This window comes from Anomaloglossus baeobatrachus, chromosome 6 (assembly GCF_048569485.1).
Source record: "Anomaloglossus baeobatrachus isolate aAnoBae1 chromosome 6, aAnoBae1.hap1, whole genome shotgun sequence".
Lineage (NCBI taxonomy): Eukaryota > Metazoa > Chordata > Amphibia > Anura > Aromobatidae > Anomaloglossus > Anomaloglossus baeobatrachus.
The window spans coordinates 413126471-413149184 of NC_134358.1; the positions used below are offsets into that span (position 1 = coordinate 413126471).

The 22714-nt window shown below is 42.3% G+C and overlaps 1 protein-coding gene across 3 annotated transcripts in view; it reads left to right on the plus strand.

The window, feature by feature from the left end:
- The window catches only part of HECW1 (HECT, C2 and WW domain containing E3 ubiquitin protein ligase 1), a 498317-nt gene that overhangs the window by 232386 nt on the left and 243217 nt on the right, over positions 1-22714 (plus strand). For all 3 annotated transcript variants that reach the window (XM_075315148.1, XM_075315147.1, XM_075315149.1), the window contains one exon: positions 8171-8278. In XM_075315148.1, the coding sequence (XP_075171263.1) occupies positions 8171-8278 (108 nt within the window). The remainder of the gene's footprint in view (positions 1-8170; positions 8279-22714) is intronic.

Genomic DNA, 22714 nt, shown 5'->3' on the forward strand with positions numbered 1-22714 from the left:
GACAGGGTAAGAAACAGACATAGACAGGGTAAGAGACAGATGCAAAGAGACAGACAAAGAGACAGACAGACAGGGAAAGAGAGGGAAAGAGACAGACAGGGTAAGAGACAGACAAAGACAGGTAAAGAGACAGACAGAGACAGACACAGGGAAAGAGACAGAGGGAAAGAGAGATCGGGAAAGAGACAGATAGGGAAAGAGAGGGAAAGAGAGGGAAAGAGACAGACAGGGAAAGTGACAGAGATAGATAGACAGACAGGGAAAGAGACAGACAGACAAAAAGATAGAGAGACAGAGACAGAGAGATATATACAGAGGGGGAGACAGACAGAGAATGGGAGAGAAACAGAGAGACAGTTACTATCCCGGGCAGCGCCGGGTGCTATGTTGTGAGGCGAAATTTTAACCCCGCGTGTTCCAATTTACCAATCAATTTTGCCCCTATCTACATAATGGGGAAAAAGTGAAACGAAAAGTGTTGGGGGAAGATTGATAGCTGCCAGATGTGAACAAGGGGGACTTAAAGAATGAGGCGATGGCACCAAAGAGTATATACCGTACAGTTGCTAAGGTGGGGCCCCGACATGGGATACTCACCACACTCAGGGATATGAACACACACACAAAATGCGCCACACACTACCACGTACTTGAACACATATACCACCCTCAGCACACATCTCACCACACATACACCAACCTCACCACATAATCGCCCTAAAACACACACAAGTCTGGTATTATCCTTCAAAAATTAAAATCTGATTAATAAGCAGCCAAACTACAAAAACAACAAATGTACCACATAGGAAATACGGCAGCTGTCAGTCACATGACCTGTCTATTATGTGTATGTGTGAGCTAATATATACTGTCAGGGGGGAGGGCTTTCTGTTGCCTGGAGATTTATCAGGCTGCCAATAGCAACCAATCACAGCTTAGCTTCTATTTTGCTACAGTTAATTAATCTGAGCTCTGATTGGTTAATATAGGCAACAATTTAATAATTACATTTCTATCTATTTGTTTTGTGGTTTTTGTGTGCAGAATACATTTTTGTCAATACATTCTATTTTGTTAACAGCAGTTATTAACCCGGGCGAAGCCGGGTAGGACAGCTAGTATCTATATATATAATTGCCTTATTCTGTCTGTCTGTCTTGCTCCAAAATTGGGTCCTTACGGTGACACAAAGCTGATTAGCCGCTGGGCTCGCCATGGCCCTGCCCCCCCGCACGGATTGGCCGCTCGCCCAGGCTCTGCCCGCACACGGATTGGCCGGCCGCTCGCCCAGGCTCCACCCCCACACGGATTGGCCTCTTTCCCCGGCACCCTGCATGCATTGGCAACTCGGCCACGCCCCGCCCCCCTCACGCAATGCACGCTCGCTCTGGCCCCGCTCCCCCGCACGCATTCCCCGAACCGACACGGAGCCACGACTCCCAGGTGAGTACTGTACCCCCAGGAGCCCACATCAGTGTACGCCGCCAACCCAGCCGACACATACCCTCGCATTGCTGGGGTTGCCGCCGTATGCTGGTGTGGGCTCCCGTGCGAGCGGGGGACGGGATACGCTGGTAACCATGGTAGCATAGTTACCAGCGCATCATGGTCCTGCAGCGGCGGAACATACACACGCACACACATACCAACACACACACACACACACAACAGATCACACACACATCACATCGTATCCACACACTCACAACATCCTGGGATATCGCTTGCTTCTCGGCGGCGATACTGTGGAGTGACCTTCCAGGACCTGCCGGAGGATCACATGGCCAGAAGCATGTGGTATCTCTGGATGTTGTGAGTGTGAGCGCGTATGTGCGATATCGTCAGTGTGTGTGTGAGTGTATGCGATCAGATGTGTGTGAGTGTGTTCTGATGTGTGAGTGTGTGTGTGTGAGTGTATGCGATCGGATCTGTGAGTGTCGGCAGAGGAGCACGGCGTGCTGGGGGAGGCTGCGAGGAGAGAGGCTGATCCTGGGGAAGGCTGAGAGGGGGAGGCTGATGCTGGGGGAGGCTGGGAGGAGAGAGGCTGAAGCTGGGGTAGGCTGATGCTGGGGTAGGCTGATGCTGGGGGAGGCTGGGAGGGTGTAGACTGATGCTGGGGTAGGCTGATGCTGGGGGAGGCTGGGAGGGTGTAGGCTGATGCTGGGGGAGGCTGAGAGGAGAGAGGCTGATGCTGGGGGAAGCTGGGAGGAGAGAGGCTGATACTGGGGGAGGCTGGGAGGGGGAGGCTGATGCTGGGGGAGGCTGGGAGGAGGGAGGCTGGGAGTAGAGAGGCTGATCCTGGGGAATGCTGGGAGGGGGAGGCTGATGCTGGGGGAGGCTGGGAGGAGAGAGGCTGATGCTGGAGGAGGCTGGGAGGAGAGAGGCTGATGCTGGGGGAGGCTGGGAGGAGAAAGGCTGATGCTGGGGGAGGCTGGGAGGCGAGAGGCTGATGCTGGGGGAGGCTGGGAGGGGGAGGCTGATGCTGGGGGAGGCTGGGAGGGGGAGGCTGATGCTGGGGGAGGCTGGGAGGAGGGAGGCTGGGAGGGGGGAGGCTGAAAGAAGAGAGGCTGATGCTGGGGGAGGCTGAGGCTGGGAGGAGAGAGGCTGATGCTGGGGACAGAGAGGCTGATGCTGGGGACAGAGAGGCTGATGCTGGGAGGAGAGTGGCTGATGCTGGGAGGAAAGAGGCTGATGCTGGGAGGAGAGAGGCTGATGCTGGGGGCAGAGAGGCTGATGCTGGTGCAGCATGGGGGATGGAGCACGATGGGGGGTGCGCAGCATGGGGGATGGAGCACGATGGGGAGTGCGCAGCATGGGGGATGGAGCACATTTGGGAGTGCACAGCATGGCGGATGGACCACGTTTGGGAGTGCACAGCATGGCGGATGGACCACGTTTGGGAGTGCGCAGCATGGCGGATGGAGCACGTTTGGGAGTGCGCAGCATGGCGGATGGAGCACGTTTGGGAGTGCGCAGCATGGCGGATGGAGCACGTTTGGGAGTGCACAGCATGGTGGATGGACCACGTTTGGGAGTGCACAGCATGGCGGATGGAGCACGTTTGGGAGTGCGCAGCTTGGCGGATGGAGCACGATGGGGGGTGCGCAGCATGGGGGATGGAGCACGATGGGAGGTGCACACCTCCCCCCAACACACACACACAACACACCACACACACACTGGGAACCACAAACACCGCCCTACACAGACACCCACACACACAGACAACGCTGCACACACACAACACCCAACACACAAACACCGCGGCATACATAAATATACGCACATACCACGCAACACACACACATTGCACAAAACATACCTCCCCCCAAAACACACCACACCCACACAAACCGCGCAACACACACACACAACGCTACAGACACACAGCGCTCCACAAACAACGCAACACACGCAACACACATACAACACCGCTCTCACCCCCCGCCACACCCAGACAACACCCAGAACATGTACAGCGCCCTACACAAACACTTGGTAACTACAGACAAAAACATCTATATATATATATATATATATGTATATATAACAAAAATCATACATTAACTACACAATACGTAAATTCTAGAATACCCGATGCGTAGAATTGGGCCACCTTCTAGTATATATATATATATATATATATATATATACAGTGCCTTGCGAAAGTATTTGGCCCCCTTGAATTTTTCATCCTTTTCCCATATTTCAGGCTTCAAACATTAAGATAGAAATTTTAATGTTATGGTGAAGAATCAACAACAATTGGGACACAATTGTGAAGTTGAACGAAGTTTATTGCTTATTTTAAATTTTGTAAAAAAATAAAAAACTGAAAATTGGGGTGTGCAATATTATTCGGCCCCTTTACTTTCAGTCCAGCAAACTCACTCCAGATGTTCATTGATGATCTCTGAATGATCCTATGTTGTCCTAAATGACTGATGATGATAAATATAATCCACCTGTGTCTAATCAAGTCTCCATATAAATGCACCTGCACTGTGATAGTCTCAGTGTTCTGCTTATAGCACAGAGAGCATCATGAAGACCAAGGAACACAACAGGCACGTCCGTGATACTGTTGTGGAGAAGTTTAAAGCCGGATTTGGTTTCAAAAAGATTTTCAAAACTTTAAACATTCCAAGGAGCACTGTGCAAGCAATCATATTGAAATGGAAGGAGTATCATACCACTGCAAATCTACCAAGACCCAGCCATCCCTCAAAAATATCATGTCAAACAAGGAGAAGACTGATCAGAGATGCAGCCAAGAGGCCCATGATCATTCTGGATGAACTGCAGAGATCTACAGCTAAGGTGGGAGAGTCTGTCTATAGGACAACAATCAGTCATACGCTGCACAAATCTGGCCTTTATGGAAGAGTGGCAAGAAGGAAGCCATTTCTCAAAGATATCCATAAAAAGTGTTGTTTGCTACAAGGGGAGACACACCAAACATGTGGAAGAAGGTGCTCTGGTCAGATGAAACCAAAATCGAACATTTTGGGCACAATGTCAAATGATATGTTTGGTGTAAAAGCAACACAGCTAATCACCCTGAACACACCTTCCCCACTGTCAAACATGGTGGCGGCAGCATCATGATTTGGGCCTGCTTTGCTTCAGCAGGGACAAGGAAGATGGTTAAAATTGATGGGAAGATGCATGGAGCCAAATACAGGGCCATTCGTGAAGAAAACCTGTTGGAGTCTGCAAAAGACCTGAGACTGGGACGGAGATTTGTCTTTCAACAAGACAATGATTCAAAACATACAGCAAAATCTACAATGGAATGGTTCACAAATAAATGTATCCAGGTGTTAGAATGGCCAAGTCAAAGTCCAGACCTGAATCCAATTGAGAATCTGTGGAAAGAGCTGAAAACTACTGTTCACAAATGCTCTCCATCCAACCTTAGCTCGAGCTGTTTGCTAAGGAAGAATGGGCAAAAATTTCAGTCTCTCGATGTGCAAAACTGATAGACACATACCGCAAGCGACTTGCAGCTGCAATCGCAGCAAAAGGTGACGCTACAAAGTATTAACTTAAAGGGGCCGAATAATATTGCACGCTCCACTTTTCAGTTATTTATTTTTTTCAAAAATGTAAAATAAGCAATAAGTTTCATTCACCCCCACAATTGTGTCCCACTTGTTGTTGATTCTTCACCATAAAATTTTAAATTTGTATCTTTATGTTTGAAGCTATATATATATGAAAATACATTTCGCAAGGCACTGTATATATATATATATATATATATATATATATATATATACATATATATACAGAGAGAAAGAGAGTATATATATATCTATACATATATATGCACCCGAGGGGCTGCTGATAAGTCTTTGACTTTGTGATCTTTTTTTGTTTCTATGGTAATGAATGTTACATCGCATGACAGCCTTATGTGTCTAATATATGTTTTCAAAATTTTGTGTTTGTTGCTTATGGTAACAAAATGGCGGAGTCTAATGCGATATTCACAGCAACTGAGAGCAGAGGAAATTCTTGTTTCTGCAAGGGAAGTCCACAGAGGATATTCATGGTGATATGTCGCAGACATTGGGGGATCAATGACCTTCCTATTCCACATTTAAGAACTGGGTTGCCAAATTTTTAAACGGGCCACTTCAGCACCAATGATGAGGAACGTCCTGGATAACCGAGAGTGGTTGTTATTCCAGAGATCATCGATGCTGTGAACAACCTCATGCTGGAGAATCAACGAATTTCAACTAAAGCATTTCCCATGAACATGTTTGTGTCATTATCCATGAACATTTGGACATGAGGAAGCTATCTGCAAAGTGGGTCCCCAAATGGTTGACAACAGATCAGAGAAGCATGCGAGTGAAAACTTCCCGGTCCATTTGTCAGCGTTTTCTGACTCATAAAAACTTCCTGGATCGACTGGTCACTATGGATGAGACCTGGATTTATCTGTATGACCCTGAAAACAAGGAGCCAGTCATAAGAGTGGAGCCACAGTGTTTCTCCTCGTCCAAAGAAGTTCAGAGTGCAAAAATCCGACACTAAAGTGATGGGTGGCGTCTGAGTTCTGGGATAAGGAGGGCATGCTGCTAGTGGAATACCTTCAAAATAGTTCCACCATCAATTTATGATCAAGTTATTACATTGAACTTTTGGAACAATTGAAAGCAGCTCTGAAGGCCAAAAGGCGCGGCAAGCTGTCCAAAGGAATCTTGTTCCTGCAAGACAACGCCTCCGCTCACACTGCACAAGTGACTACAGAAAAACTGGCAGAGCTGGGCGACCAGCTGGTTGACGACCCACATTATTCACCAGATCTAGCTCCCTCCAACTATCATCTGTTTCCAAACCTGAAGAAACACGTAAAGGGTACCAAATTTCACACAGTTTCTGATGCTATGGCTGATACGGATGCCTGGTTTGAGGCACAACTGAAATCCTTCTTTTTGCTAGGCTTACCGAATTTGAAATATCGATGTAAGAAGTATATTGACATCAGTGGAGAGTATGTGGAATAAATCTGAAGTTTCATCATGCTATCTCGTTTAGTAAATAGTAAATAAAAATTAAAATATAAATATATTAGTATTTACATCAACAGTACAGAACAGTATAATACTGAAATCAAAGAGAAAACGTGAAAAGGTGTCCTATAAACAAAATTCATCACCATTCCATAGGATACATGATAAATGTATGATTGTTCGGGGTCTAATTGTTGTGTATATGTGTGACCATCAGTCCCATAGAAATGGAAGGAGCCATTCATGCGCACTACTGCTGTATTTGCAGAAGGATCTCATTGACTGCTGTTTCTTAGGATAATTGGAGATTCCAATGGTCAATGCTTAGTGATTATATATTTATACCATGTGCTGTGGTTAGGTGATAGAAGTTGTTTATTGAAAATTTCCTTTAACTTTATTTATCAGAGTTTCCCCATATTACTAAGGCTAAGTTTACACAAGTGTATAAAACATCATCCAATTTTCAACTTATAAAGTATGACATCCATTTTTATACATCACCAGTTATTAACATTTACAAGGCCCAAAGCAATTTCTTATATTAAAGAATGACAATATATCAGTACAAATCGGATGCTATATGGCTGATCTGTATGAGATGCAATTTTTTTTTTTGTACATCCATAGACTTAAATGGGCAAGTCTCATCTGACACACGGAATACACTAGCTCATGCTGTGATTGTTTTCATGTCTTCATTTGTTCCTCAGCTAAACAGTCATATTGATCAATATCCAATCACCTGACCTGAATTCAATAGAAAATTTATGGAAGGAACTAAAGCTTAGAGTTCATAGAAGGAGCCAATGGAACCTTCAGGACTTGAAGAGTGTTTGAGTGTAAGAATGGTTCAAAATCCCACCTGAGTAATGCATGTGACTAGTTTTGCCATACAGGAGGGGTCTTGAAGCTGTCTTCACCAACAAAGGCTTTTGTACATTTAATACTATAAGATAAAAATTAAAAGTGACTTGAATCCTCCCCTCAGGGCCCAAGGGCATATCTTCATGTAATTAATCATTATATGCTACCTCTGATAATATTCTTCATTTTTTTAAGATCATTTTGCTTTACCATTGTTCATTAAAAAGTTTTATTGTAATAATCAAATGGATCGTAATTGGTATAGAGAGTAAAAGAAACAACCCATATTTTGCTTATGACTATTTTTTGGTCTGTCTTGACTTAGAACTGTTTAGCAAGCCTGTAACTAATAGTGCACATAATAAATTGTATAATAATTGTGCCGGACATATTGTGCAATAATTTCCATATCTTACTTTCATATAAAGATATCACAAGATGACAACCTAGCCTTTGGAAAAATATATACCTATTTAAAAAGTTGGATGATTTTTTATTTAAGTATTTTAATTGATACATTATATTTCTGATCACATCAAATGTATAGCTGAAATGGACATTTATGCTTCTTTTTGACCATTAAACTAGATTAAGGTTTTCTAGCTAATTGGTATATAACCTCCTATAAGGGATTGTATGAAGTAGTTCCTTATGAGACCTGAAACTTCTCCAGTTATTGATGAAACTGCTATCTTTAAATATAGCACAACTGTTTTAGCTTTCAGTATGGATTGTTCTTTTCTCCATAGTTTACTTTACTTTGCTTTTTGCAGATGAAGTGTTGTCAGAAAACTTTTTGGATTATAAGAATCGTGGAGTGAATGGCTCTCACAGAGGACAGATCATCTGGAAGATTGATGCCAGCTCATACTTTGTGGAACGTAAGTAGTGTAGAATGTACTGTATATAGCACAGTGTATGGGGTAGGATTACATTACCCCTTCATTTTCTAAATTTTCCTTCAGTAATCTTATAGCAATAATTGCACCTGGTGCTTGTGTACATTTTTTATAATTTACTTTGTCATAAGAGATTTGTATATATATATATATATATATATATATGTATTATGTTGGTCAGTACAGACTGTGAGATTATGTATGATGCACTCTTTTTCCGTACAGTATTCGAGCTGTGTAAACTGAAATTATAGACCTTTAAGGATGCAAAATATTTCATATACCTACATAGTTTTTATAAGACTTCATTCAATCGTATTATTGTTTTTGTTTTGTTTTTTTTTTTACATATGAGGAATAATAGAACTATTTTTCATCAGAGTGCGTGATCTTATTTTCATCCACTTATATAGTGCCATTAATTCTATAGCGCTTTACATACAGTTAGGTCCAGAAATATTTGGACAGTGACACAAGTTTTGTTATTTTAGCTGTTTACAAAAACATGTTCAGAAATACAATTATATATATAATATGGGCTGAAAGTGCACACTCCCAGCTGCAATATGAGAGTTTTCACATCCAAATCGGAGAAAGGGTTTAGGAATCATAGCTCTGTAATGCATAGCCACCTCTTTTTCAAGGGACCAAAAGTAATTGGACAAGGGACTCTTAAGGGCTGCAATTAACTCTGAAGGCGTCTCCCTCGTTAACCTGTAATCAATGAAGTAGTTAAAAGGTCTGGGGTTGATTACAGGTGTGTGGTTTTGCATTTGGAAGTTGTTGCTGTGACCAGACAACATGCGGTCTAAGGAACTCTCAATTGAGGTGAAGCAGAACATCCTGAGGCTGAAAAAAAAGCAAAAATCCATCAGAGAGATAGCAGACATGCTTGGAGTAGCAAAATCAACAGTCGGGTACATTCTGAGAAAAAAGGAATTGACTGGTGAGCTTGGGAACTCAAAAAGGCCTGGGCGTCCACAGATGACAACAGTGGTGGATGATCGCCGCATACTTTCTTTGGTGAAGAAGAACCCGTTCACAACATCAACTGAAGTCCAGAACACTCTCAGGGAAGTAGGTGTATCTGTCTCTAAGTCAACAGTAAAGAGAAGACTCCATGAAAGTAAATACAAAGGGTTCACATCTAGATGCAAACCATTCATCAATTCCAAAAATAGACAGGCCAGAGTTAAATTTGCTGAAAAACACCTCATGAAGCCAGCTCAGTTCTGGAAAAATATTCTATGGCCAGATGAGACAAAGATCAACCTGTACCAGAATGATGGGAAGAAAAAAGTTTGGAGAAGAAAGGGAACGGCACATGATCCAAGGCACACCACATCCTCTGTAAAACATGGTGGAGGCAACGTGATGGCATGGGCATGCATGGCTTTCAATGGCACTGGGTCACTTGTGTTTATTGATGACATAATAGCAGACAAGAGTAGTCGGATGAATTCTGAAGTGTACCGGGATATACTTTCAGCCCAGATTCAGCCAAATGTCGCAAAGTTGATCGGACGGCGCTTCATAGTACAGATGGACAATGACCCCAAGCATACAGCCAAAGCTACCCAGGAGTTCATGAGTGCAAAAAAGTGGAACATTCTGCAATGGCCAAGTCAATCACCAGATCTTAACCCAATTGAGCATGCATTTCACTTGCTCAAATCCAGACTTAAGACGGAAAGACCCACAAACAAGCAAGACCTGAAGGCTGCGGCTGTAAAGGCCTGGCAAAGCATTAAGAAGGAGGAAACCCAGCGTTTGGTGATGTCCATGGGTTCCAGACTTAAGGCAGTGATTGCCTCCAAAGGATTCGCAACAAAATATTGAAAATAAAAATATTTTGTTTGGGTTTGGTTTATTTGTCCAATTACTTTTGACCTCCTAAAATGTGGAGTGTTTGTAAAGAAATGTGTACAATTCCTACAATTTCTATCAGATATTTTTGTTCAAACCTTCAAATTAAACGTTACAATCTGCACTTGAATTCTGTTGTAGAGATTTCATTTCAAATCCAATGTGGTGGCATGCAGAGCCCAACTCGCGAAAATTGTGTCACTGTCCAAATATTTCTGGACCTAACTGTATGTGGTCATCACTGCCCCCATTGGGGCTCACTATCCAAAATCCCTATCATTAGGTCTTTGGAGAGTAGAAGGAAACCAGAGAACCTGGAGGAAACCTACACAGATATGGAGAGAACATACAAACTCCATGCAGATGTTGTCCTCGGTGGGATTTGAACCCAGGACTCCAAAGCAACAGTACAAACCACTGAGCCATCATGCTGCCAACGGTTGGATGACTCATTGGCTCTGTGCTATCCATATCTTTCACGGACCAATTAAACTGAATAGGTGACTGTGTTAAGTGATTAAAATAAAAAACATACAGTACAGACCAAAAGTTTGGACACCCCTTCTCATCTCTAGAACAACTGTTAAGAGGAGACTTTGTGCAGCAGGCCTTCATGGTAAAATAGCTGCTAGGAAACCACTGCTAAGGACAGACAACAAGCAGAAGAGACTTGTGTGGGCTAAAGAACACAAGAAATGGACATTAGACCAATGGAAATCTGTGCTTTGGTCTGATGAGTCCAAATTTGAGATCTTTGTATCCAACCACCATGTCTTTGTTGAAAAGGTGAACGGATGGACTCTACATGGCTGGTCCCCACTGTGAAGCATGGAAGCGGAGATATGATGGTGTGGGGGGGCTTTGCCGATGACATTGTTGGAGATTTATTCAAAATTGAAGGCATACAGAATCAGCATGCCTACCACAGCATCTTGCAGCGGCATGCTATTCCATCCGGCTTGCCTTTAGTTGGACCATCATTTATTTTTCAACAGTACAATGACCCCAAACACACCTCCAGGCTGTGTAAGGGTTATTTGACTAAGAAGGAGAGAGATGGGGTGTTACGCCAGATGACCTGGCCTCCACAGTCACCAGACCTGAACCCAATCGAGATGGTTTGGAGTGAGCTGGACCGCAGAGTGAAGGCAAAAGGGCCAACAAGTGCTAAGCATCTCTGAGAACTCCTTCAAGACTGTTGGAAAACCATTTCTGTTGACTACCTCTTGAAGCTCATCAAAAGAATGCCAAGAGTGTGAAAAGTAGTAATCAAAGCAAAATGTGGCTACTTTGAAGAACCTAGAATATAAGACATATTTTTTAAGTATTTAATTCCACATGTTTTAATTCATAGTTTTGATGCCTTCAATGTGAATCTACAATTTTCAGAGTCCTGAAAATAAAGAAAACTCTTTGAATGAGAAGGTGTGTCCAAACGTTTGGTCTGTACTGTATGGTTTTTTTTGTTGTAGACAAAAAAAACCCAACAAAACAAAACATGTGAACAGCCCCATAGACTTTCATAGGTATATGTTCTATCTGTAAAAATCATGAATATTACACTGTACATGAAAAATATCCTAGTAGTAGAAGACCCTCTTTAATTTATTCATGTATTCCTTTGATTTGTTAATACATGTGTTAATTAGGAGACCTCTACTTAATATGACGTTTACTCATTTATAGTCTCCTTGAACTTTTTTCCCTGTTAAACAAGTAAGTTTTGTTACATTTTTTAAAATGGGAGAGCGAATAGTAATATAAATGTATAGCTTAAGTGGGAAAGGAAAAGGGGAAATCAAGGAGAGAAATTCAGGGAAAAAAAATAACTAATGAAATCAAAAAGCTGTTAGAGTGGAAGGATGATGTTTGGGAGGGGAAATTAGGGTAAAAGCTGAAAACAAAAAACACACAAAACAAAAGAGTCTACGCATACACAATATGTGGTCATGGTCAAGAATTAACCAATATATACACAGTTAATGAGTATGCTTAAAATATAATTAATTCATCACTGGGACACTGTTGGTGGCACTGTCCGAGGGTCCAACTTTTTTGGATAGCAGTTTTCAGACTCATTAGCAAAATGACAGGTGTGCACACCAACCCCAACCCAGGTCTGGCAGTTCTGAATTTGGGCATAGATTCGTACCCTCAGAATTTTAGGGAGCTGATTGTGCAAATTCTAATAGCTGCCATACAGTGTCTGAGCCATTCGTGGAAGGCCACTGAAGCTCCCTCTGGAGCAGAGTTATATAGTAGGATCGACCAACAATGCCAATATGAATACTGCCTTGCCCACTCCCTAAAACAAAAAACTAGAATTCTTACAATATGGGAACCCTGGCTGTCATCCAGCCATGCAACACCTATTACACAACTATTCCCCGGGCAAAGAGCACCTAGTTGAGATACAGCTAATGGAATTATAGCCCTGGCTCGGCTAGCCAGGGGGCTAAAGCATTGAGACCCTGACTGAGGCAGCAGTTTATGAGAGAAATCTAGGAGGAGTTGATGACCCCAGCTGGTGGACTGGGGTTGGTAATGCAGGCAGGCATCTAACCCTCTACCCTTACTAACCCCCCCCACTTTCCCCAACCCTACCTTCTTTCCCTCCCCCTTTGTTCTTGTTCACCCTTACTTGGATGAAGTCCCCATCTTTCCTCCCCTCTCCTCCCTCCCCATGTTGTTGTATGGTTAAAGTGTAAGGCAGAGGAATTGTAACCGGATTGTCTTGGAGTATACTAATGTATGGAGCCCTCATGTGCGGGCAGTTGACAAATGTTATCTTAATTTACCATGAATAATTTTGTATCTGCCATGTTTTCAATAAAAACTAATTGGATTAAAAAAAAATACAATAAATTGAGTTAGGGGTGCTTCACACACAGCGAGCTCGCTGCCGAGATCGCTGCTGAGTCACGCTTTTTGTGACGCAGCAGTGACCTCATTAGCGATCTCGCTGTGTGTGACAATGAGCAGCGATCTGGCCCCTGCTGCGAGATCGCTGCTCGTTACACACAGCCCTGGTTCGTTTTCTTCAAAGCCGCTCTCCCGCTGTGACACACAGATCGCTGTGTGTGACAGCGAGAGAGCGACAAATGAAGCGAGCAGGAGCCGGCATCTGACAGCTGAGGTAAGCTGTATCCAAGATAAACATCGGGTAACCAAGGTGGTTACCCGATATTTACCTTAGTTACGAGCCTCTGCAGCTCTCACGCTGCCTGTGCTGCCGGCTCCGGCTCTCTGCACATGTAGCTGCTGTACACATCGGGTTAATTAACCCGATGTGTACAGCAGCTAGGAGAGCAAGGAGCCAGCGCTAAGCAGTGTGCGCGGCTCCCTGCTCTCTGAACATGTAGCTGCATTACACATCGGGTTAATTAACCCGATGTGTACTGTAGCTATGGTAGGAGAGCAAGGAGCCAGCGCTCAGTGTGCGCGGCTCCCTGCTCCCTGCACACACAGCTGTGCGCTGGTAACTAATGTAAACATCGGGTAACCATACCCGATGTTTACCTTAGTTACCAGTCTCCGCAGCTTCCAGACGGCAGCTCCGTGCAAGCGCAGCGTCGCTTGCACGTCGCTGCTGGCTGGGGGCTGTTCACTGGTCGCTGGTGAGAGCTGCCTGTTTGACAGCTCACCAGCGACCATGTAGCGATGCAGCAGCGATCCTGACCAGGTCAGATCGCTGGTCGGATCGCTGCTGCATCGCTAAGTGTGAAGGTACCCTTACCCAATGCTTGAGAGCAAAGACTTGGTAGTTAAATACAAAATTTGGAAGCGTTAACTTAAGACAAAGAAGTTGCAAATGTCTTGTTCCATAGAGACCAAGCTTTCTCATATTTTAAAATATTGCCATTGTTAAGAGTATGATTATGCTTATATATGTTATGTGTGGCTACTCGTTCAATGATATCTTCAACAGAAGGAGTGTCTTTTTCTCCAACATGTAGCTATTTAATGGTTAGTCATAGTTAGGATATGGGAAACAATATATTGCTTCTCTTTTAACAGTTTATCAATGCCCAAGGAAATAATTGTCAGGATAGGGGTAAGTGAGATTTGGTTACCTGTGACTTTGTTAATAAGGGATTCAACTTTTTTCCAAAGTACGCTAATACTACTGCAATCTCAGAACAATGACCTTTGTGTAAACATTCTCTCCAATAGAGGGGAGATTGGGATGAAGAAATCTTATTTAATCTTTGAGGTATGAGATATCATCTAGTAACCTAAAATAGGTTTCATGTAGGTTGACGTAAGTGTTTGATTTTGATTTTTAGAGCTCTCTCTCACTCCTCCAATTGGAACGTCTTAGTAAAATCGTTTTTCATGTTATTATTTAGTAATGTCAGTGTCGCTAGGGAAATGTTTATAGAGATTTTTAGTGCTCCAAATAGAAGCGTTATAGCTCCCTGAGTAGGGTGGAGATCACTGTTGGTAAAGGGATTTTTTGGAAATGTTTCCTTTTGTTAAAACTATTAAGGTTTGTCACGCTGGGTATGGCGGAGTACCTCGTGTACGGCGAATAGAGAAAGGAAGAGGAATCCCTATGACTCCTGACCAAACCTTTCACTGGCCCCTGGCTCCCCTAGATAGTTTCCGGACCTAAGCGCCGAGCAGGATAGCTCGCCCTGGCTGAACCTGTGCTAGGCGCTAGGAAGGGAACAGATTAGTCAACCCCACTAAGTTCCAAGGAACACACAGGGAGCACACAGGGAAAGTATAGGAACAACCTATCTCCAGAATGACTCTGGGAGGGGTACAGCAACAAGCAATGTGTAACGTCAGAGAGATCCAAGCCGACTGCTTGCATCCAAGGTTGGTATAGGATAACATTATCACCAGCAACCAACAGAGGGAAAAGTGAGCATTTAAGGACACCAGGGGAAGTGATGATGATTAACAGCTGAAAGATGAAGATATCCGCAGGGTCCTAAAAGGAAAGCGCTTAACCATACGCAGAGAATACATAGGATACCATTACACCACAGCAGGAAGAAGGAGATTCAGAGAGCAGTTTGTGTAGCCAAACACTGTGACCTTCTACAGCAGGTCATCACAGGACTGTCTGCCAACCCTGACACACCCATGACAGTATCTCTTTATATCTACTGTAGGTATGGGACAAAATCAATGTTGTCAAGTTTAAATTTTTCTTGTAAAACATAAAAGGGACAATTATCTAGAAAAATTCTGAAAATAATTTGATACCTTTCTTTTTCCAGTTTTTCAAATTTAAATTGGAGATGATTACCTCTAGGTATCAATTGGTATTTCAGTTTCAAATTCTACCGGAGTTAATTTCAATGACTTATATAGGGATTTCCAAGCGTGCATTGTTACTGACATGGTCAGAGATCTTGGTGTGGGTAGGTTATTATAAAACAAGTGAGTGAGTATCAAAATTTTTAAAAGAATGTTCTTATTACAAGATTTTTTTAATAATTACCAAATAGACATGTTGTTAGGTATTATCCATTGAAAGCTCTGTTTAATCAGGGATGTTAAATAATAGCAAGAAATGTTTGCCGCTCCCAGGCCCCCATTTTTTTTTTCTTTTTTTTAAAGTGTTTTATTAGCGACACTTGGGATATTTTTTACACAAAAATCTCGATATCTGACCTTGGAACTTGAAAATGCATTCCTTACTAATTAGAAGAGAAATTACTATGACGACTTATAAAAATTTTGGCAGTACAAACATTTTATAGGTTAGGATTGTCCCCAACAATGGGAGTTTGTGTTTAGATTTTCTCAATAAATCTTGTATAGTCTTAAGAGTGATCTCTAGATTAACCTCTATCAATTTGCTTGGGTCTTTTGTGATTTCAATACCCAACTATTGCCCTTCCATTTGTATTCAAACTCATTTTGAATGATTTGTTTTAGCTTGTTTTCTATGTTTAAGTCTAATATTTGGGAGTTAAGCCAGCTTTACATGTTGCAATTTGTTGTGCAATCACGTTTACGATGTGACACGCCCAGATCTAATGAGATTGCACGTAGGTCGTTCATTAGCTGTCACACGTGCGTTAGTAGTCTATGTTAAATTGATCAATTTTGTGTGCGATCCTTTAGATCATGTGTTCTGTGACGTATGCATTGGGCACCCTTTTTTTTTTATTTATTGACTTGCCAAGCGTGTGTAATGTGTAGGGATGCGTTTTTACTATGTCATCTGCCATTCAGCTCTGCTACATGGCCGCTAACAGCAGACACAGACAGCCATGTAGCAGAGCTGAATGGCAGATGACAGCAGACACAGAAAGAGCCGCATGATCAGAATGAACTCGGGTTAACTTCACCCGACTTCATTGTCATGCTGCGGCTCTGTCTGTGTCGTGATTAGAGGTCACCAGTGAAGGACTCACCGGTGACCGCTAATCTCCTGAGTAACTGAATTGAGTAGCCCTCTCTCATATACTCACCGATCCTCGATCTCCGGCGCGGCGCTGCACGGCATTCACACTGCTCCGGCGGCTTTTACTATTTTGAAAAAGCCGGCCGCTCATTAAACAATCTCGTATTCCCTGCTTTCCCCGCCCCCCCGGCGCCTATGATTGGTTGCAGTGAGACACGTCCCCATGCTGAGTGACAGGTGTCTCACTGCACCCAATCACAGCAGCCGGTGGGCGTGTCTATACTGTGCAGTGAAATAAATAATTAAAAAAAACGGCGTGCGGTCCCCCCAATTTTAATACCAGCCAGATAAAGCCATACGGCTGAAGACTGGTATTCTCAGGATGGTGAACTCCATGTTATGGGGAGTCCCCCAGCCTAACAATATCAGCCAGCAGCCGCCCGGAATTGCCACATACATTAGATGCGACAGTTCTGGAACTGTACTCGGCTCTTCCCGATTTTCCCTGGTGCGTTGGCAATCGGGGTAATAAGAAGTTAATGGCAGCCCATAGCTGCCACTAAATCCTAGATTAATCATGTCAGGCGTCTCCCCGAGATACCTTCCATGATTAATCTGTAAGTTACAGTAAATAAACACACACACCCGAAAAAATCCTTTATTAGAAATAAAAAACACAAACATATACCCTCGTTCACCACCTCGTTCACCTCGTTCACAAGCCCGAAAAAGCCCTCCATGTCCGGCGTAATCCAGGATGCTCCAGCGTCGCTTCCAGCTCTGCTGCATGGAGGTGACCGGAGCTGCAGAAGACACCGCCGCTCCTGTCAGCTCCACGCAGCAACTGAAGACAGCCGCGCGATCAGCTGAGCTGTCACTGAGGTTACCCGCAGCCACCGCTGTATCCAGTGACAGCGGGTTACCTCAGTGACAGCTCAGCTGAACACGCTATTCCCTTCATTAGCTGCGTGGCGCTGACAGGAGCGGCGGTGTATTCTGCAGCTCCGGTCACATTCATGCAGCAGAGCTGGAAGCGACGCTGGACCATCCTGGATTACGCCGGACATCGAGGGCTTTTTTGGGCTTATTAAAGTGGTGAACGAGGGTATATGTTTGTGTTTTTTATTTCTAATAAAGGATTTTTTCGTGTGTGTGTGTTTATTTACTGTCACTTACCTTCCATGATTAATCTGTATCTCGGGGAGACGCCTGACATGAATAATCTAGGAGTTTATTGGGGGGGACCGCACGGCGTTTTTTTTTAATTAATTTATTTATTTCACTGCACAGTATAGACACGCCCACCGGCTGCTGTGATTGGGTGCAGTGGGACACCTGTCACTCAGCGTGGGGGCGTGTCTCACTGCAACCAATCATAGGCGCCGGTGGGCGGGGAAAGCAGGGAATACGAGATTGTTTAATGAGCGGCCGGCTTTTTCAAAATAGTAAAAACCGCCGGAGCAGTGTGAATGCTGTGCAGCGCCGCGCCGGTGATCGGGGATCGGTGAGTATGAGAGAGGGGGTAAGAGGGATAAACTGACATGGACAGAGAGAGAGGGACAGAGATAGTGACTAACTGACAGAGATTAGTGAATGACAGACATTGTGAGGCACTTCAGAATGCAGCTTTTCAGCTGCGCTCTGAAGCGGACCTTTTTTAAGCTGCGGTGCAGAGCGCACACCTGCGCACACAGCCTCAGACTTCAAAATCGTATGAGGGGTGTCACAAGTTTCAATTGCCTAGGTTCGTGCAACAAAACGTTCAATTCTAGACGTAGATACGATGTGTTTGCGATCAACGGTTTTGCGTTCAATCCTGATCGCACGTAGGTGTCACACGCAGATACCTCACAAACAATGCCGGATGTGCGTCACTTACAACTTGACCCCAACGACGGATTGTGAGATATATTGAAGCGTGTAAAGCGGGCTTTAGATACATTTATCTTATATGGGACCTTCACAAATTCTTCAATTTTATTAGCAGATTCTCTCAAGGATGATAGTGTGTTTGTTACCGAGAGAATAACATCGTCTGCAAATAAACTGATTTTATAGTTTCCAGTTTCATTAGGCACCTCATTAATAATGCTATTATTCTTTATTCTTTCAGCAAATGGCTCCATAATTAGACCAAAGAGAATAGAGAATAATGGACAGGCCTGTGTGGTGCTGAATATAAATATAAAAGTATCAGATTTGTGTTTGTTGGAAACCACATTGGATGGATTATTATATAGAGCCAATATTCATTTAATATTGGACCGTTAAAGACAAATTTTACTACCGTTTTTTGTAAAAAACCACAATGAATTTTGTCCAAGGCCTTCTCCGCATCTAATGAAAAGAGCAGAGAAGGTACTTTGTCAGAACCAACTTTTAACCCATAAATGACCAATGACATACCTATATGTCAATGGTCGTGTATGGCACTTTAATGCAGCCTCTTGTGGTGAGCCCGCATTATTTGTTTCCACATATCTGCTGATCTCATTAGCAGACATGTGTAGGTAACAGGCGCGAGTGGATCTCTGATTCACCCGCACCTTTTAACCCCTTAGATCATGCTGTCAAACTCTTACAGCGCAATCTTAACCGCTTCGGTGGGAATCACGCTGTTTTCCGCCACCGTCAGCAGCACCCTGACTCGATCACGGGTTGCCAATGGGTTTCCATGGCAGCATGGAGTCAGATGATGACCCCTGTCGCTACCATGATGTGTTTCCTGTGAATGCCGGCAGGGCGCCGGCTCTCACAGGAGAGTAAGGCTATGTGCGCACTTTGCGTCAAGGTTGTTGCACTTCTAAACGCATCCTCTGGCAGAAATGGTCTTTACCAAATTTGGTTTTGACCACAAAAAACCTATAAATACGCTTATGTTTTTACTGTCTTTTTACCGCGTTTTTACCGCGTTTTACATGCTTTTTCATTGCTTAAAGTCAGATGCGTTCTGCAGACAAATACACTGCTAAATAAAGTTTAAACATTCAAACACTATGAAAAAAACGGAAAAAAATTATAACAAATAGTATGAATAAAATCATACACAAAATAGCTGATTTTAATAAAATGATAACTGTGTGTTAATATTTATGTATAAAATAACATTAATTTAATGATTTTCATCATTTTAATTGTCGGACTATGTGTGTGGGTAAAGGGACATATCATGCCCTTAATATAATGTCAAAAACGCATGCATTTAATTTGTCAAAAACGCATGTTTTCTGCATCAAAAAGCATGTTAAACGCTAGAATTTTGATGTAGAATGCGTTTTGCAACTTCTCATTGACTTCGATGTTAGCAAAATGCTGCCAAAATGGCAAAAACAATAGACATGTTGCTTCTTTAAACCCTGAGTTTTTAACAAAATCTCAGCATCCAAAACGCTATGTTTTAAACAGCATTGGGCGCACAAGAAATTCCACTTTCACATTGACTTTGCTGGAGAATCAAAACGCATGCATTTTGGTATTAAAACGCTGCAGTTGAAAACGCTGCGGAAACGCATGACAAAACGCAAACTGCGCACATAACCTAACATTTCTCCTGATCAGAGCACTGCTGGAGCACCTCTCTGATCAGCAGAAGCCAATTGTGCAGGAATAAAGTCTTCTAGAGGTATTGCCGTGTTCAGAAATGTCTTTTGTTTCAAAATATAAAATCAATTAATCTGATCAGTAAATGGCGTAGTGCAAAAAGAAAATTAAAGCTCCAGAATTACGTTTTTTTGGTGACCACAACATTGCATTAAAATGCAATAACAGGCAATCAAAACCAAAAATGGTATAATTAAAAATGTCACCTCAAGACGCAAAAAATAAGCCATCACTGAGCCCCAGATGCAAAAAAATGAGAATGCTACCGGTCTCGAAAAATGGTGACAAAAGTGCAATTTTTTTTACAAACTTCTGAGTTTTTTTTCATTACTTAGATAAAAGTAAAACTATACATGTTTGGGATCTACAAACTCGTACCGACCTGGGGAATCATACTACTAGGTCAGTTTTACCAAATAGTGAACATCGTACATAAAAACCCCCAAAACAATTGTGCAATTGCAGGGTTTTTTTTGCAAGTCCACCACACTTGGAATTTGTTTCCCGTTTTCCAGTACAATATGGCACAGAGTGAATGGTGTAGTTTAAAAGTACAGCACGTCCTGCAAAACTAAGCCCTCATATGGCTAAATTGATGTAAAAATAAAAAAGTTATCGCTCTTGGAAAAGGGGAGGAAAAAATGAAAGTGAAAAATGGAAAATCTCCCTTGGGTGAAGGGGAACTTGCCTGTTATTTATGAAACCCACTTGATCCTGGTGGACCAAATTGGGGATTATTAATCTTAATCTGTTGGTTATGGCCTGTGTGTAAATTTTTAGATGAGAATTCAGGAGGGAAATCGACTGATATTCTTTGGTAAAGAATGGATCACCTTTGCCTTTTGGAATGACTATAATGTTGGCTTGTGTCATTTCTGCTGAAATATTGCCCGCTACCAGAACATTGTCAAAGAGACTCGTGAATGAGGGGGTGAAATCATTTGACAAGGTTTAATAACATTCGTTATTGAAGCCGTCTGCACCTGGTGACTTACTTTTTTTCAGGTTCTTAATAATGCTACTAATTTCTTCTGTAGAATAGGATTTGGTTAGATTTGGTCTCAAGTCAATTTGGGCAGATGATTATGTTATTAAAAAGATGTTCATTTTCTTGTCAGAAGGAGTGGACATATTATTTTTAAGATTACATAGGTATCTATAAAATTCCATAAATGTGTCAGAGATTTCTATTGGATTTTTTTCTTTTTAATCAACAATATTCTGATTTTGGACAGTTGGACTTTAATTTTTCTTGACATTAACTTGGTGGGTTTATTATTGGAAGCATAGTGGTTATTTCTTGTATTTTTCATAATCTTGTGATACTGTTTCTGCTATTTTTATCCTAAGGTCTAATATTTGTATATGAAGAAGAGAGGAAGGGTAAGATGGAACTCAAGGATTGGATGTTTTTGGTTATTTCTTCTGTTTGTATATTTTTGAGCTCTTTGAACCTTTTTTTATTATGTTTGGAACATCCCTCTAACATGTAGAACAATTTAGTTGTAACCTGAATTTCAAGGAGTACTTTATTCAAAATATGTCAGTTCTTTCTTTCTTTCTTTCTTTCTTTCTTTCTTTCTTTCTTTCTGATTAGCACCGAGTCCCTCAAAAATACAGATATCTGGATCCAATGTTGAGTGGGATAGGTATATGGCTAAATTTTACTATGCTTCCAGTATTCGTCCAGCTAAAAATGCAGAAATTAGGTGGTGCCTAAGTTATGTGCACACGATCAGTATATGCAGTAGAAATTTCTGCACCAAAAATGCTGCAGTTTAAAGTACCAGTAAAATGAATGCAATTTCTGAAATCTCATGCACATGCTGCTTATTTTTTTTCTTTGCAGAATTAAAGAAGTTTAAAATCTGCAGCATGTCAATTTTTTCAGTGTTTTTTACAGCCATTTTCACACATTCAAATGAATGGGTAAAAAAGAAACACGTCAAAGACGCGAGCAAAAGGTTCATCATTCTTGATGAATCTTTTACTCGCGTCTTTGACATGTTTCTTTTTTACCCATTGATTTGAATGTGTGAAAATGGCTGTAAAAAACACTGAAAGAATTGACATGCTGCAGATTTTAAACTTCTTTAATTCTGCAAAGAAAAAAAATTTGTGAATGTGTGTTTTTTACACAAAGAATGTGTGTTTTTTACGTAGCATGTTTTCTGCCAAGAGACGTGTTTTTGGTGAAGAAATTTCTTCTGCAGATGCTCACTATGTGCTCATAACCTAAGTTTGTTCTCTATGTTAGCTCTCAAGGGGCTTGTATCGTGGTTTCTAAGTAAAAATTCAATGTTTGTACTTAACTAAGTTTTCTGAGGCTTCAGTTAAATTTCTGCAGTCACTCTATGTGACAGAAAGCTGACAAATCCTGACAATTTACATTGTGCACACTGTCAGGCTGTCAGAATTCTCCTCAATTGCCAGATAGAGCAGGCGGTGATGTGACCAGCATAACGTGATCTGCATACTGGCGGTTATATGCCAAATAGATTCTCATCCGCTTCTCTCATTACGCTATGTCAGGATTCTGTATTCACATGTAGTGACTACAGAAATTTTGCTCAAGCCTGGGATAC